The sequence below is a fragment of the Periplaneta americana genome, chromosome 2 (assembly GCF_040183065.1).
Source record: "Periplaneta americana isolate PAMFEO1 chromosome 2, P.americana_PAMFEO1_priV1, whole genome shotgun sequence".
Classification (NCBI taxonomy): Eukaryota; Metazoa; Arthropoda; class Insecta; order Blattodea; family Blattidae; genus Periplaneta; species Periplaneta americana.
This window is the reverse complement of record NC_091118.1, coordinates 215,166,326-215,184,919: the sequence shown is the minus strand read 5'-3', so window position 1 is coordinate 215,184,919 and position 18,594 is coordinate 215,166,326. Positions and strand designations below refer to the sequence as shown.

The 18,594-nt window shown below is 37.3% G+C and overlaps 1 protein-coding gene across 4 annotated transcripts in view; it reads right to left on the bottom strand.

Annotated features, from left to right (window-relative positions):
* Window positions 1–18,594, bottom strand: part of Fas1 (fasciclin 1) — a 312,505-nt gene that overhangs the window by 9,532 nt on the left and 284,379 nt on the right. For all 4 annotated transcript variants that reach the window (XM_069819530.1, XM_069819531.1, XM_069819532.1 and 1 more), the window contains one exon: window positions 15,980–16,121. In XM_069819530.1, the coding sequence (XP_069675631.1) occupies window positions 15,980–16,121 (142 nt within the window). The remainder of the gene's footprint in view (window positions 1–15,979; window positions 16,122–18,594) is intronic.

The following is an 18,594-nucleotide window of genomic DNA, read 5'->3' as shown; positions in this document are numbered from 1 at the left end:
CATATATATACAGGAGCGCATATTACATGACTTTATGGCCATATTTTTCTCGTACTTAATGGTATAAAAACAAACTGACTAGTCATACTAGTCGAGCAAAATATAATGAGGTGGGCGAGACCTCATTCATATTTGATACATAAATGATGTTAACAGTTTAAAGAAACTGTTGTTGAATATGGCCATAAAGTCATGTAATATGCGCTCCTGTACACATATGACGTGTATCGTCTCAAGTGCAGGCAGTAAGGCCGTAACACGATACTACGAGAGGAGTTCGGCCGGCGTCGTGAATCGGGTCCCGGCATAGCTCAGTTGGTTAGAGAGCACTCAGCGCGCACAGCTGAGAGGTCCTGGGTTCGATTCCCGGTGCCGGTACGAATTTTTCTCGTACTTAATGGTATCTGTCTGAATGGTTATTCTAATGTTTTCAGAAGAGATCTTACTGATTAACCACATGAAAGCAGCGATGCCCCAGTATCAGGAGATCAATGTCCACAGATGAATAATTTTTATGATTAAAAATGTGACAGTAATTTCTTAAAAATTTCCTAATTTTTTTATCATGTAGTAATGTTATACACTCATACACAATCTTAATTAATTAATTAATTAATAATAATAATAATTTATTATTATTATTTTACCCTTTGTAATAAGCCCTACTGTCATAACTCAGTTTTATACAAAACCCAGTCATCTGTGGTCCTGTAGAAAAGAGAATAATAGAATTCCAAGTAATATCTCCCTCTAGTGTAGCCTATTTTTTTTTTTTGAATAATTAAAAACAAAATTCCCATTTTCGTTGTAGTGGAAACTAACATTCTTCACACAAACAGCCAATTTTCGCGAAAATTGGCGACAAATTTAATATCATAAATCAGTCAAATCTGCATATACTTCTTGCTGCATTTCTGTCACATTTTGCATTTATCGCCAATAAGGAAAAAACTCATCACTGTCTATGATGAACCAACAGTTTAGTTTACAAAATTATTTTCTCAAACAACAATAGGGTAAACTAGGGTCTGTTGGAAACTCTGTACTTTAACGTGTTACCACGCTACTTGTGGGCAACACATTCTGCTAGAAGTCAATGACGGAAGTAGCCCCACTCGTGGCTACTTCCGTCATTGACTTCTAGCTGAATGTGGTGCCCACAAGTGGCGTGGTAACACATTAAAGTACGGAGTATCCAACATGCCCGACTGTCCAACCGACCCTAGTTTACCCTATACAATATTGTAATTTTTTCAGTTAAGAGTTAAGTTTTGAGTTAAAAATCTTATAAATAATTATAGTGTTTGAATTGAAATCTGGATTAAATTACTGAGTTGTATTTAAGTTACTGAAATAAAGCAGTAAACACCTATGTGACAAAACTGGTCATTTCCAAATTCACTATGTCCAGTGTGTCCAAATAAATCTGCCTCACAATTGGTTAATAACAATAACTGTCCACTCCTTACATCACACAACAGTCTCAAGCAAGCAGCAAGGGCAAGTGCGAATCTCTGCGTGGCGATGCATTTGCTGTGGACAACGAGACATAAGTGCTGGGAACGTGGCCTGTGCCCACACACAGCATGCTTCTGCTTGGATGCTACCCATAACCATTCACCACGATACGGTACGGTACTTAACTTGTATAACCATTACTGTCATGAATTATCGAAGTTCCTACTCATTGTAACTAGCATTTCGCTTGTGCTGACATCTTTAATTCTCCAGTACGGAAGTTATTCAATTCTCTGGCATGGTAGCCACTTAAAGTTCACTCTAGACTCTCTCAAACAACACACAAGCTCAGACTTCGACAAAAAGAACGACCGTCACACAAAACAGGACAAAGAGCAAGAAACGATCACACACAGAGGCAGAAAGCATGGGACAGTGCGCAGTGCTCACACCCAATGTGGCAGCAAGGACTGACACATCAGCTGCAGGACCGAATCTTTTATCTCATCTATATTCTCTTTGGTTTTACAACTTTTATTCCGGGAAAAACAATTCTTTATAATTATGTTATGTATAACAAAAATTGCCGTGATTTTGGCGGCAAATAACCTAAGAATAGGGCATTTCGAAAATATGTTGTTGTTGTTGTTTTCTAATGCCAGGCGTTTGACAATAAAGTCATTTGACCTCTTGCACTCCAATATCTTTCAAAGATATTATCATGGCCAGCCACTGAAGCACAGATTTTGAGGTGTTCCGAATCCATTTCTTGGTTTGAGTTGCACAATGGGCAGTTAGGGGACTGATATATATTCCAATTCTATGCAGGTGTTTGGCCAAACAATCACGGCCTGTTGCCAACCTAAATGCAGCTACTGACGATTTTCGTGGTAAATCGGGAATTAACTGTGGATTATGATGCAAAGAATTCAATTTTTTCCCCTTGAGATTGTGTTATCAAATTTTGTTTGTTATTTCGAAAATATCTATCCCTGCCAAGTCTTTACACAAACTTCTCTGCTTGTAGATATGACCTCACCTTCGTTATATCCATACTAAACGGATTTATTGAAAATCAACCTCCACGTTTTCAAAATCATTAAATCGTTTGTTATTAAAATCCACTTTCGGTCCATTCAAGAGCTCTCAAAAAGGAAAACGATATACACTTTTTTATGACAAATTTGCTTTCTGCACATCTATCAGAGTTATATGTATTAACGTTTTCGTTATGCCCACACAAATGACGAGTTAAGTTATTCTGACATATCGGCAAGAAAAGCCAAATCTAGTACTCAATTTTGATCCATTAATTCTGGAATGTTTGTACCCTAAAAACAGAACAGTTGCATAAATATCATACATTTTTTCCAAATAAATGCAGCAATGAATTCTGTCATCAGTGATGATCATTTATATAATCAACTATCAGACTGCGCACGTCAAAAAGCAAGCCAGTCCACATCTGATCCTTGAACACTGCTTAACTTTGAATGAACAAGTGATGGCTAAGGGGAGGGAGATCCCTCCACCCTGCTTGTGAGTCAAATGCCGCCCACTATCCTAAGTACACATTCCAGTAACGAGTACTATGTATGATGAGTACCAGTAAGTAGAAACAGTTGGTAGAAGAGTAACACGACGATTTTTAAGTTCCTGGTGTGTGGTGTAACATAAGTGCTCAAAGAACAGAAGGCAGAATGATAAGGCATTTTTCGATCACTTGACTCATTATTAATATTCTCAAGGAACTCCACTGCTCCAGATTCTCTAAATGAAACAAGAACGGATATTGAAGGTACAATTATTAATATTCCGTTAACACCTAATGCATTTTTCTAATTCCGATCCTATGATTATATTTATGGGGAAAGACAAAAGACAAAATCAGTCCTACTCACATGTTGGAGGAATTAAAAGTCTATATTCGAAGAAAGATACATTCGATTTAAAATGATGAATTGCGTCATATAAACAATATTTTATGAAATTATGGTTAAAATACCAAATATAACATTACAGTATATTAAAACAATTTTTACTTTCTCTTCTACAAAACAGCAGCAGCAGGGATTGTTTTCGGTTCATCTTCCCTGTTGCTTCCCAATAAATTCTACTATTGTGTTGCTATGTAGTTTTACATTTCTGTATATGGTCTTACAATTATTAAGTTATTTGCCCTCTTACGTCTATTCTCACTAATTCCAACAGTTGTTCCATCAGACAGACAGCTATATAAATCATTTACTTATTTATTCGAATGACAGGTACATAGATAACTTATCTTTGACCTAAACACAACCTCAAGATTAAAACAATTAACTCGATACAACTTAAAATTAAATCTAATAAAGGACCTAAACATAAACCTTAAACAACTAAAAACTAAGAACTAAACAGAGGCATGAGGCGTCTCGCTTCCCAGTATCTGGCACATTCAGTCAGTGATTTTAGAGCTGGGCAGCGTTGGAGATGATCCCTGTTCATCGCTTCTTGAAGGTCACAAAGGGTACAGGTTGGATGTTGATAAATACCAAAATGGTGGAGATGCTGCACCAAGCAGTCATGACCAGTTGCAAGGCGGAAGTGCACGACTGCCAATCTTCTTGGTCCGTTAGGTATTGATAGAAGCCCCTTCTCCAGTGTTTGCCATATGTTCTTTCGGCAATCTGATGGGAGTGGATGTTGTGGGCAACTTCTTTGATGTATAATTTTATTGTCTGGAAGGGTGTTGGTTTAGGAGATGTTTGTAAAATTTTAGCACCTTTTTTTGCCAAGGCATCGGCCTGCTCATCGCCAAATAAGTTGCAGTGCCCGGGGACCCACTGTAGTACCACGATTTTGTGTTTTGCTTGTAATAGTTGTATGGCATTTTGATGGAGACTCGGGGTCTGAGGAACCTACAGATTCTATGGCTGCTTTGGAGTCGCACAGGATGACGACAGTCTTGAATTTAGTTTGATGACATATCAGTTGAGTTAAGGCTACCCTGATAGCTTCAATTTCACCGTCATAAGCTGACCTATGAGTGCCTACCGCTGTATGCTATATAAATCATATCTAATCTGATTTGAAAAATTGGGCTCTGAAGATTCTCAAAGCATCTTTAAGATAAAAATGATGATCCCCCCCCCCTCCCCAAAGATAAATTATCTGCAAGTATAGTAATATCTCATTTGAACCTCCAAGCAGGAACTACTTTTGGAGGACGAAACCAATCTGCAGCTGGACTACAGTCCTTCTGCTCAGTTTGAGTGTGATAGAACTGCTTCCATTAAGTGTTCACAAGATGGCTGTGCAGATCTTGCTTGTGCTGTTAGGCCAGATGCACACAGAATCAGATGTGGCGCAGTGCGACGCAACATTCTGTCTGATGGTACTTGTCTCCCATTGAGTGCACATACAATCAGATGCGACAAGATGGCAGCGAGGAGACATGGAGAGACAACATTGAATGACTTGTTGAACTTGGTCGCGATTTGATGACTGCAACACACTGTGCACGCGTCAGTAGCCATGTGCTCAATTGTATGCTTCCACTTGGATCTTCAAATTCTCACATATTTTAGTTACATGGCTGCAAAAGGGTATCTGTCGGATACAGGGGGGAGAGCCATTAATCCTTCCCATTGAAGGCCTTAAGGAACCAACCTGGACAAATACCCAATGTCCAGTAGCGGCTGGTGGTCAAAATAATGAGTGTGCTACAATCTCTATATCGGCTACTGTATACACTTATATGCATTTATCTTAATTTGAGACTCGCCTAGTGACGAAATATGGAGTTCCTTCCTACTGCAGAACTTGTCAATTACCCTGGTGTTAAACGTTAAATCCCTCCATCCTGGACATCATACTCTTTTCTATTGACAGTATTGCAAGAGCAGTGAAGCGATCCTGGGACATAGTGTTCCTTAAAAACGTTTTTATGCGTTTCAAGCAAGAAAAACATCTTTCTGGCTCAGCAGTGGTCATTGGTGTTGTAACCAAAATATTTAACAACTTCGTTACTTCACAGAATGGATCCCGTGAATTGTTGGAGACTATGTTTTGTAACAATTGAACAGCCATCTATATTTCGGAAGTCGGATCTTCCATATAGAACTCCAAGTTGTGTCTTTAACATTCTTTTGTTCAGTACAGTATAGCTGTTGACAGCAACTTCAAGTTCGCGTTCAGGAAAATTATGCAAAAAATTGTCAAAAAATTTGCTGTTTAACAATTTTGTTGCGTCTAGGTAGCTTAAAGATTGGAAACGATGAGTAGTTTCCTGAATTATACGGTTACATACCTCCTTGGCATCAATTTTCTGGGATTCAATTTTCTGTCGCTTGCCGATTGATTCAGGAGGTACCTCAAAAAACTGCTAGATGGCAGCAGCAGTCGAACATTTGAATTACCAAATACATTGTACATAGTTCCGAGTTCCTCCACAAACAAGCATTCTTTCCTTATGCTTTACTTTTGCAATCTCCAAGCTGTGTTGTGCTGAAGCTGACTACAGCACTTCCCCACGTAAAAATAGCCAATCAGAGCAGTTATTTCAGCTTCGCACATGCGCATTAACTGTCTACATTCTCATGTAAGTTTTGAGTAGGACAACGAACCCCCTGAGGCACCAAAGAACGAAGAGTGAAGACTAAACACTCTATAACGCGTCATGAACATAACCACGGGAAATTGTCAAATGACAGATTAAATACTATGGTGGTATTGCAAACACTTTATTTGAGCAAAAAATATCATTGTGCTGTAGCACTGTAGCACATAAGGACGGGCCGCCCCTGCCAATGTCCCATCCCTACCTTCCCGTGGTGCAGATGTTAGTAAGCATAATTTTACAAGCTGAACTAAAGGGAGGGGCTACTCATCAATTAGCACTGGTCAGCTTGGTGAGTTAATGACTGAATTTGGTATAATTTTCCTCTATTCAATACCTAATTCCCTCTTTACCCTTTCCTATCCAGTCCTCTGACTGAACTCTTACTTTCTTCGACCCCGACGGCATTAGAGCATTCGAGGCCTAGGGGTTCATTTCCCTTTCCTTCCTCCTCTTTCTACTTTTCTGTTCCTAGTGCTGACCTGCTATGGCACTAAAATCGTCCTCCAGTGGCTTAAGGAGGGAAAGCTGGTGATCAACAAGATCTCCCAGCTAGGTCCAATGGACCCGTCGACCCACAGCAGGTGTGGTCCTCCAGACATGCTGGGGGTTGTGTGTGAATGTAGTAGCCACCAAAATGTTAAAATATGGTGTTCACTTAAATCGGCTACAACTTGCTATTTTCATCTGTGCTTCAGTGGCTGGCCATGATAATATCTTTCAAAAAAAATTGGAGTGCAAGAGGTCAAATGACTTTATTGTCAAACGGCTGGCATTAGAAAACAACAACAACATTTTAGTTTCATTTATAACTGATCGTGTCTTCTGAGATCCATGTTTTAATTGTGTTTATGCCTCTTCAAAGGCAACATATTTGCAACCAAGACCTCTTCAAGTGATATCTCTATCCAATGCTTTTGCTTCAGTAAAGTGTCATTTTATAAACCTATGGATCAACAATTGGCTCTCTTCTGACAAAGGAAAAATTTTACAGTGTGTACAAAAGAAACCAAATGACCTGGAAATGTACAAAAACTTGCCCAGACATGTTCAATCATTTTTAACAAGAGCCAGAACAGGTCACATTGCCACTCAATTGTACCTACACCAATTTCACATTTCTGATAATCCTACTTGTCTGTGGTGTAATAATCATGATGAAGATCTGGAACACATTCTTCTATACTGTCCATCCATAAACCACAAAAGAAGTAAATTAAAATCATCAGTATCAGTTGCAGAAGACACAGCCCTGCAGTATATATTGACTACACCCCAACTCTGGCTACTAGCAACAGGCATCTATAATGAACTCCGATCAAAATACCCCTCATTTCTCGTGAAAAACAACAACTGAAAGACTACAGTGGACTATAGTGGACTTTATGTTGTCAGCAAACAGCGGGATATATTAAGAAGATTGATGCCTCTTCAACCACTCTCACCAATTGTCCAAGTATAACTACATCTACATAATGCTAAATATTGTATTGTTCTATTATAAATGGTTCCATTTATACCTATTTGCATAGCATGTAAATAATTGAAATAGTTTATACGCTTTATAAAGACGTATTTGGAGAAATATATTGTTAACAGCTCAATAAATCATGATGATCTCCAAAATTATTTTAATATATTTGAGAAATGCTGATTTAAGCTATTCTTCCTTCGTGGCATTCTGCAGGAAAGAACGACAATTCTGTATCTAACAACAAAGGAGTTTCATTTGTTGCTTATAAATTTATAATACATTAATTATATTAGCATCTACATGAGTGTGATCTTTTCCCCCTCTCCTTCTGAAGCAGTCTATGTTTACCTTTGGTACCAAATGTGTTTAATTGAAATCCTCACTAATACCACGACGTTCGACTACAACTGCTCTCAAAAATGAGTAGCATTCCTCTAAAAACAAAGACAGTAGAAGTGATGCAATGTCTGTGCAACACAGTAGTACACCAACACATGCAAAGGTGAAGTAAGTCACAACGATTGTGGCAAATGGAATCTGACAAGTATGGATGTGCTGCAATCCCAAGCCCCAGATTTTGCTCTGCCACAGTTTTGTGTGGCTAAACAGATTTGGAATGAGCGTGTCAAGATCAGACACAGTTCATAACTAATGCTACAGTTTTTATTGTGGCCAGCCTTTACAATTTGTTCGGGAATTCCTCATGTCACTTCTTCCACTTAGAAAAGGATACGGTACCCGAATTTACAATGAAGGTATGTGCCATGTTTATCTCAACAACAGAAAGAGTATGGTTACATGTGAAGAAAATCACTGCTTGAATACACACATGAGAATTTTCGTGTTGATATAACAAAGAGGACTAAATGTGTATTTTGATCAACAGACTGTGCAATCGAAATTCTTTTGCTGTAAGAATACAGCTCTAACATAATGCTCCTTTCTTATATCAACACGAATATTTTAACATTACTATTTGTGTGACATTCTTGCTGGGCATCCATTTCTCTCTTTATTGTTGTGAGGAATACGCGGCATTCATTATTTCCAATCAATAGTTTCATTGTAGTATATTTTTATATGTATGATCAAAAAGATACTAATTCAGACTTTACACAGGGTGTATCAAAAATACTTTTACAAACTTTGGGAGCGGGTTCCTCACACCAAAACAAGAAAAAAAATCCATATAAATATTTGGACGAAAATCCTTCATTTTTGAGTTATTAATGAAAGTTTATGTTCAATGTGGTTCGAGGTACAATCCATCAACTGAAGTTTGTAATCAACCAGATGGCGATGTGTTGCAATGTAGACTTGTTTACATTTTGTCATTTTTGTACATTTGTGTTTAGTCTGTCTTCAAGGTTGTGATGTGTTGCCATGGAGACTTGTTTACATTTGTCATTTGTGTACCTCATGCTCAGAAATGAGCTGGAAAATGTAAACAGATCACTTGTGCTCCAAGTGTACTGTTTGATACAGAACACGCCCGTGGTTATCCTCATAAGTAAACATGGCAGATCCAGTGACGAACAGTAGGAAAGGAGTCAGTCTTTGAAGAGATAATATGCAAAAACTATCTCCTTTCCTACAGTCCGCCATTGAGTTTGCAGTGTTTATTTATCAGCATAAAAGCAGGCATGTTCCATCTCAGCTTGGAGCACAAGTGATCTGTTTACATTTTCCGGCCATTTCTAAGCATGACATACACAAATGACAAATGTAAACAAGTCTCCATGGCAACATATCACAATGTTGAACCACAAATTTACAGAAATGACAAATGTAAACAAGTCTTCATGGCAACATATCACAATGTTGAACCACAAATGTATACAAATGACAAATGTAAATAAGTCTCCATGGTAACACATCGCCATCGGGTTGGTTACAAACTTCAGTTGATGGATTGTACCTCAAACTGTGTTGAACTTAAACTTTCATTAATAACTCAAAAACGAAGGATTTTCGGACATATGTTTATATGGATTTTGTTTCCTGTTTTGGTGTGAAAAACTCGCCCCAAAAGTTTGTAAAAGTATTTTTGATACACTCTGTATACACACATACCTTCATTTCAGCAGATTCTCCGACATCACTCATTCAGCTGTGGCAATTGCAAGAAAGACATTATGACGCCCTGACAAATTGTGAAGGTATTCCTCTCTTCTTTGGCAGCTTTCGATAATATGGTTCGATATTAAACTCTGAGCCCGTAACTTTTGACAAATGCAACTCTCAGAAGGAAAGTGGTGACATGAGAATGTTTAATTGATTACAACACAAAATGTGTCATCTGCGTTGCATGTCAAATATTTCCAAATAAAGTTTTGACAACTGAGACAGAAGTGATTTGATGCAAGGCTAAATTCTGTAGCCTGCAGTTACAAGTGATGATAACAAAGAATTGATATAGGTAGCACATTGCTGGAAAATCATAACCTCTCACTGTAAAGCAATCTGCTGTCCAAGAGAATCGAACTAGTGATCTGGGCTCTTTTCTCAAATCAACGATATACGACACTTGCATTCTAGGAGCCTGGGATTCTGTCAAGTCAGCCTACACAGCCATTCTGCAGGCACACATTTACACTCACCCGAGTCTTTTGGGTCATCATCAGCTATTACAAGAGAAACAAAAGAATCAGCACTTCCATACACAGCAAGCTCAGAGGCCACAAGTGACGTCATTAATAGTACAGGGTGTTTAGACACAGGCGTCTTTTGTTAAATATCCGAACTTCTTGTTGGATATGGCATGAACAGCAAAAGCAAGGGATGGAAGAATTAATACCATATCAGTGTGCCAGGACAAACTGAAATCAGTGGAGATGAGAGCAGCACTATTCTACCTGAGAACATAATTCCCATCACATTACTCTGCTGGTGACTTGTAATGTTGATTGCTTATTATGTCCCTGCAAATTTACCTGTAATTCATGATTTTTTTTTTTTTTGGTGTGTAATGACAGGACTCTTAGCCATTATTCGTCCTGACTCCACAAGTGTGGCTCATAGTGAATGATGTGATTGGATTTCACAGGATAACCAGAGTACAATGGGCTTGCCCAACACGAGTTATAAATTCAGGTTGAGTCTACCAGGATTTGAACCTGAACCCTCTGGCTTATAAGCCCAGCAAACGAGCACTAAATCACCATGATCATGTTACGTTACAAAAATTCAGTTGAATCAATACCACTACAACGAAAACTTCAATGTAATATAATAAATACTTACCCCATTCAAGAAACAGTGCGCTATTATTTGTAATGTAAATATCTGGTTCTGAAGAAGGTAGGTTTAATGGAAATATTTCACATGAAAATATAATTCGATTACTGAATATGCATCATTATCATTACTGATATCAATTGTTGCGATATATCAATATACAGGTGTTATCAAAGTATTCAATTGTAACTTGCAGGAAACTTTAATAAATTTCAGTAAAACTAAAATTATAAAATTATGGTACTCCGAGACTGACATGTCACTGTACGTGCAGAATCCAACAGAAAAGGCTGTTGCTAACTGCTTGCACCAGCATAAGGCATTTCAGTACACAGAATATTCTGCATGCAATCCAGTATAATGTGGTTCATTATTGTATCTTTGTTCCTGGCTTTCGTTTTAAATTTGATTTTTGGTACTCATTCTGTAAAGTAGTTGCTTTAGGGACAGATAACACTCGGTAAAATGGAATTCCTCAAGGATCAATATTAGGTCCCCTACTTTTTCTAGTGTTTATAAATGATCTTGTCCCCCTAATAAAAGATGTAGGTCATCCCACATTATTTGCAGATGACACAAGTATAGTAATTACAGCCAATAACTCCAACACATTCCAATCTTCAACAGAGGAAATTCTCTTCAAAATATGTGACTGGTTCTCAGTCAATAAATTAGTATTAAATTGTAACAAAACTAATATAATTCAATTTAAACCGTGTCCAAATTCAACGTCGCAAATTTCTAGCGCAATAATTAATAATAGATCCCTATTAGAAACAACAACAACCAAATTTCTTGCCTTAAAAATCAATAATGTGTTAAATTGGAAAAATCATATTAAACAAATTACCCCCAAACTAAATTCAGCTTGTTTTGCTATTAGATCTATGCAAAAGATAGTAAATATCAATACCTTAAAAACAATATACTTTGCATACTTCCACTCGGTAATGAGTTTTGGAATAATATTCTGGGGAAATTCCACAGATAGTAACAGTATATTTCTATTACAATAAAGAGTAATTAGAATAATAGTAGGTGCCAAATCTAGGGAATCGTGTAGGGCTATTTTAAAAAAACTACAAATAATGCCCATCACTTGTCAGTATATCTTTTCATTAATAATCTTCCTCGTATGTAATCGTGAAAACTTTGTAATTAATTCAACAGTTCATAGCATAAATACACGTCAAAAAAATGACTTTCATACTCCATCCGCAAGTCTATCGTGCTATCAAAAAGCAGTGTGTTATATGCAGTAAAAATTTTTAATAGCCTCTCTATCGATATAAAAAATGAAACTCAAAACATAAGATTATTTAGAGCCAAATTAAAGAAGTATCTAATTTCTCATGCCTTCTATTCTGTAGGTGAATTCATGACATTCAATAACGCTTCATGAAATTGATACTAAAACTTTGTGTTGTACTAGTAGACTATATTGTAAATCTCGTCTGTATATATTTCATCTAGACTGTGACTATAAATTAAGACTTTATAATAGTATTAAGTTTTTTGACTTGTTCCATATTCTAGCTGTAAGCATGTATGAATACCATGGAATGTTAATAAATACAATACAATACAATACAATTATAGAAATCAATCCTATAAAGTCCTCATGGCAACACTTTACAGACTGAATGTGTCGTAATCACAACACATTATTCAAGTGGCTGCCTTTGTACAATTTATATCGGAAATGTATTCTAATAAACAGAAGGCCATGACGTGCCAATATGAATAAATATTGAAAATAAGATTAAATTTTACTTTAATACTAGTTTTAGAAACCACTTTACGGACTGAGTACCAAAAACATTGTATGCACAAGTACGTGAACCCTTCAGTGGTTTCTTATGACATTACTCACTTGTCTTACGCCTCGTCCATAAACTCCATAAACATATGTTTCAGGTACTAGTTACATAAATAACTATAATAGTATCAATTAATTTACTTGTATAAGCCATTGTGAACAAGAAAACAAAGGAAACTAGTTTATCAGTTCAAAAGCAAAGTCCCTTATCACTGGATACAATTTATTTGTGGAGTAAATGTAGCCTACAGACCAGATGCTTGCAACTAATGGCCCTGTATAATACTAATTGTGAAATGCAGACAAGCTTAATATCCGTAGACGCCAACTTATAATATTGGATATAATGCAGAAACACACAACTCATCAATACGTGTTTAACACAATACTGTCACTTGTGCCCTCGCTTGCCATAAGAAAACTTACATTAAACTGTAACTTACACGTAAAGTCAGCACTGAGTACCATTTACACGCTCAAGAAATTCGCACAAACGATTTATGTAAAGCAACTTTGTGGGGATCCCTGGTCAGGAATGAGCACTCAGCAGTTTGGTAGTTTCACATCCAACTTCGTAAAAGTCATAATACAGTAGAACCCCGATTATCTGTCACCCTATTAACCGATTGGCTGATTATCTGACTGTCTATTTCTCGCTCTTTTTTTTTTTCTTCAGAAATAAATAACTTATATAAAGTACTGTTTTGTATATCATATTAGTAGCACAGTCTAGTATATACAGTCATGAAGCTCAATACGTAGGGAATATGCATCCATAGATAGTTGCTAACCACTAGGACTGCTACTATCGCCTCATTACAGACAATACGAAATAGTACCGACACAGTCTATTGTTCCTAGTACCCTTACAATTCAAGCTTCGTGACTATCTTACTAGACTGTGTGAGTAGGTTCTACATATGTTTTTGCTATAGTGTTTTATTACAAGCCTTTATCGTTACACAGCATTGTCTACTGTTCGAATTGCCGTTCTATAATATAACTTGTATATAAAATGTCTTCCACGGGTGTTAACAGAAAAGGTGTTGCCAGGGGCGGCTCTACAATAAGAACTGCAGAGCTGCAGAACCGCCATTTAAATGGACCTGGAAAAATTAAAAATGTGAAACGTGCTTTTATGTAATCTACTTCATTGTTTCATTTATTTTTCCAATTCATTCTCCTTCGATTCGAGATTTTACTGTCTGTAGGAGCCTTGAACTGCTCGAGAATTTTAGCTGTAGTGTACTTTTCGGATCTGTGATCGGCAGTTCCTGGAGCTCAACGTAGGGTAGTCGGCAGCAGAAAACTGGTTTTCTTCACTGTCCCATAAGACTGCATTAGTGCTGCAACCGAAGCAGCTCTCTCCGAATATACAAAAGAACCGTCAACACCCTCATCTCTTTATGACTTGCGTTAGAACACACAGGCTTCTGGACTACTGTATATCATTACAGTTCCAGTGTGTTATAGTACTGTGGGTGGTGTGATGTGATTAGTCAGTGTGTCTAAGGAAATATTTTATATTAAAAATGAATGAAATGAAAACCTAATCGACCAACCCTTTTCGAAATTAAAAGAGAAACTGCATGTTAACTTAGGAAATTAGACATCCTACACAAAATTTAAATATTGAAATTTGTGGAAAAAGTGGAGGAAATCATATAGCCTACTAGTCATTTTAATACCGAAATGTGTAATGGAAACGATTGGTTTTTTGCTGCGCTCATGAAAACGCTTTCTCCCCCACCCGTGTATTCTGTTTAGAGGAGAATATACATGGACAAACAATGGAATGAAGGATTTAGTTAATTTGACTTAAAAACTAGAAAAGCATGTGGGGCACATCTCCACTACGTGACTAGTTGTACCAGGGGGAGAGGTGTAGCACACAGATGGCTGGAGTACAATTTCGGGTGCACAATCAACTTCGAGAAGGGGCTGTAATTACACGCATTATCCGATTTAGATGCAATGAACAGCATGTGTTTGCTAAATACACTATTTTTCATGCAGAACTGCCAACCTTTGAAACCGCGGGCCGCTACTGGGTGTTGTGCTAAGTATAAAAAAAAATGGAAATAATTGAATGGTTTGAGAAAGGGAAACTGTGGCTCATCTCGCATCAGAATACGAGATTGGAGTTACAACTGCGCGATTTAGTAAAAAAAACAAGGATAAAGAGTAAAAAAGTATGCAAATCTACAACATGAGACCTCCTTTATTTCTATCATTCCTGAAACAGTCATTACAAATGGCTTCCTTGTCCTTTAAAAACCCATCATTATAACCAGATTTAAATTAGTGAACTTTTGATCCACTACATAGCGGGTTAAATACAGAACCATGGAGGAAATTACAAAATCTTCCATGGTACGGATTATCCGATTTTTTCGATTAACCGTTCAATCCATCCCCTTCATTACAACAGATAATAGAGGTTCTACTGTAGGCATGTTTAGTTCAGATCGTGTTAGAAAGCCAGTAAGACTTGTATCTAGCACATGACAGCTATTCGATACTGACTGCTGAGCCAAGTCAATTAGGCAGGTCAGCAAATAAGCAATAGCTGGGATTGATTGTACTGAAATACATTTCTCACTGAAGGTCCCCTCACAGTTGCTTTGCACAAACTGTATGAACGTGTAAATGTATGGATTGCATAATGAACATCATAAAGAACTGGAAATCAATTCCTGACATCTTGATCGCTTTAAGGCAAACCAATTATCCTCGCGTGCAGTTAATCAATTCTAGCACATTACAAATATCAGCAAACAAGATGTCATCTGAAAATCCTGTTATCTTCCACCGGTATGCTTTTAATCTACTTCACACAGCTCAAAGCTTTGTAAAACATATCATATTTAACGATTCTGTACGAGTATTTATATTCATACACACAAGAAAGCCTCACAAAACACTCAAGTCGAACATAAACATGAGGGTTGTCAAAGGGGCATAGACAACTATGGCAAAATGATTCTGCAACTAATTATATTACAATATGTTACCACCAAAGATGTAATTGTTAGTTAATACAAAATGAAGTAACCAGGCATGTTTATGTTATTACCATACCTGATTAAGTACAAAAAACGAACCAAACATTTATCATTTAATAAAGTGCAACTATTCATTACAAACGAATCTTTAGTTACAACTACTTTCTAAAAAACGACAGAAAAAAAAGTTAAACGTGAATGTGTTTAAATGATTTGAGTTAAGATTTGACTTAATTTTTAGAAAAAAATAGAATTCACTTTACGTCAAGTGTAATTTATTAAACATTATAGTGCTGCTATGGCATATAACAGGCACCATGTTTTGTATTAATAAGATATTTGTTCCTCATAACCTCCCTCCCCAACATTACAAGGCTGCTACTCACTCTTCTCAGATTCCTTGATCCTCAGCTTAAGGTGGTCCCGTACAGTTGGCAGCACAATTGTGTCATTCGCGAGCTGTTTGAGGTCAGCCATCGTGAATGCACGCTCAGCTACCACCAGATGTCTCTCAAGTATCTGGCGTACCTGTAAACCACAGGCACATGCTCCTGTTAAAATAACATTCTCAGAGGACATAAATAAATAAAAGGCCACAACCTATACATCAAACTCCGACTTTATTGTAAATTCAAATAGTATTGCAATATTCTAGCTCTAGGTGTCACATGACTTGACAGTTGTACCAGGGCCGGATTTAGGTATAGTGCCGTCCCTAGGCAGTGCTACAATCTGTCGCCCCCAACTCCCACAAACAGTTTACAGGTCATGTTTAGTTTAAATTAGTTTAAATGAAATTTTACAATTCAGGCAATAATAAACTACTGGAATCAAAATAATAATAATAATAATCCGTGGTGCTACAGCCCGTGAAGGGCCTAGACCGACCAGCCGGCTGCTGGCCTCACGCCCACATGCCGAAGCAGAGGTGGACGATCATCCAACCAGAATGGAGGTATCGTGTGGTTAGCACAATGATCCCCCCAGCCGTTATAGCTGGTATTCGCAACCGGATTTCGCTACCTATCGTAGCTCCCCAAGTGCATCACGATGCTGGGTGGGCACCGGTCCCATACACTGGCCGAAATTTCATGAGAAAATTTCTTCCCCCATGAGGAATCGAACCAGCGCGCATTCCATAACGCGAGTCCTAGGCGGGATGCCTTAGACTGCGACGCCACGGCGTGGGACACTGGAATCAAAATACATGCTTCTTATTTCTGAATTATAAAGATTTCCTTTGCATTTTCTTCACAGAGAAAGCACTGATGATGTCATCAAGTCTGTCTGATGAAGCACATCAGGCTCGATCACTGATGTCGCCAGAATCAGAGCAAGGGGGGTGCAGATGGGGTGCGAGATTTAAAAATGGGGTGCGAGATGACGTAGTTTTTTCACACCCAAGAAATTGTTTGTTTTTGTTCTTTAAAATAATTTATGCCTAGTATTTTGTTAATAAACTGCCCTTTGGGGTGCAGAAAGGGGTGCTCCGATTTTTTATGGGGTGCTTGCGCACTCTTTCGCACCCCCCTAGCGACGTCCCTGGGCTTGATGCAAAAAAACATATTCAGACTTATTCATTGTTGAAACAAAATTGACTTGCGAAAGGCAGGCTGTGGTTTATTTTGAAGCATTGGTTTTGTTTGGTGGTGTAATTATTATTACGAGTATTTGTTACTTCGATAGGAAGTATAAAGTAAATTGAAAAATAAACTCCAAGTCTTTGTGGAATAAACTTTTCATATCGAATTATATAGTGCACATGCTGGAAAGTGATTAAATACGCCTAGTATTGTTGACGATATATATTGGAAATGTAACTGTGAGTTGTGGTTACTATTCATAGTGATAAATAATGGACACACATCAATTTGATTTTCAACAATGCATTCTTGTTTATACAAGCAGTTAAATTTAAGCAGTTTCATAGTATAATAACGTGATTACCATACGGGCATTACAGTATAATTATTATGCAGCTGCACACTTTCCTTTTACTCTCGCTACGACCACAACAATGTGATAACAAAACAAATTCAGACTTCCACAACGTGTCGAAGAAAAAACTTCAGAAAAGACTTACCAGAGTAGCTTAATATCAAAGGCGGACATCTGACCTCAGATCGAAATTTAGATAATGTGGATTCTTATACATTTTTCATGCTCTTTTCAGTTATGGTGAACTATATGCAAACTCTAACACTACATCTATAAAAATAAATTGTGTTAAAATATTACAAAGAACACTGTGAAACAAAAAAGTGCCTCTAGATCAAAACTATGGAGACGACAGATGTCCGTCTTTGATATTAAACTACTCAGTGTTTTAAAAACAAATTTCACTGCAAAAAAAAAAAAAAAAAAAAAAAAAAAGAGAGAGAGAGAAAATGCCGCCCCCTGGAAATTTTCGCCCTAGGCAATTGCCTAGGTTGTAGTAGTCCAAGAAGAGAACAAAGTTGATAAACCGTTCAGTGACGAATTCGGCAGACAACATAGGATATTGCGGGATTAAAATAATTTGCTCTAAACTTGTAAAAAAACTCTCTATAAGCGGGATTTTTAGTGCATCTAAACCATTCTATTTAATTTTAATCTAAGTTTACGATACCGGTAAGTTTAACTCAAACATTGAATTAAAACCAGTGTCTGTCAAGTGGTTATTTCACAGGGTCATCAGAACGGGGAAAATCATGTGACAGTTACTTACTTAACAGGGCCCTCTTCTTTAAATTATTTTATGCTCGACCATGCCGAAATGTAGTAATTATACACCTAGTAGCAGTACTTTAATGCATGTCATTAAAGTTCAGTTTTTCGATTATTCTCAGATATGCAATCGAAAGATAACAAGGGAAACGTCACGGAGGCTGGAAATCCAATACTGTCGCAGAAGGTTATGTTCTGTTACTATAATAATTAGCGTTAATTGTAAATAATATTCAAATAAATTCAATTTGTCATCTCGTTTTTCAATTCTAAATCAATTTCCAGGTTATACCAA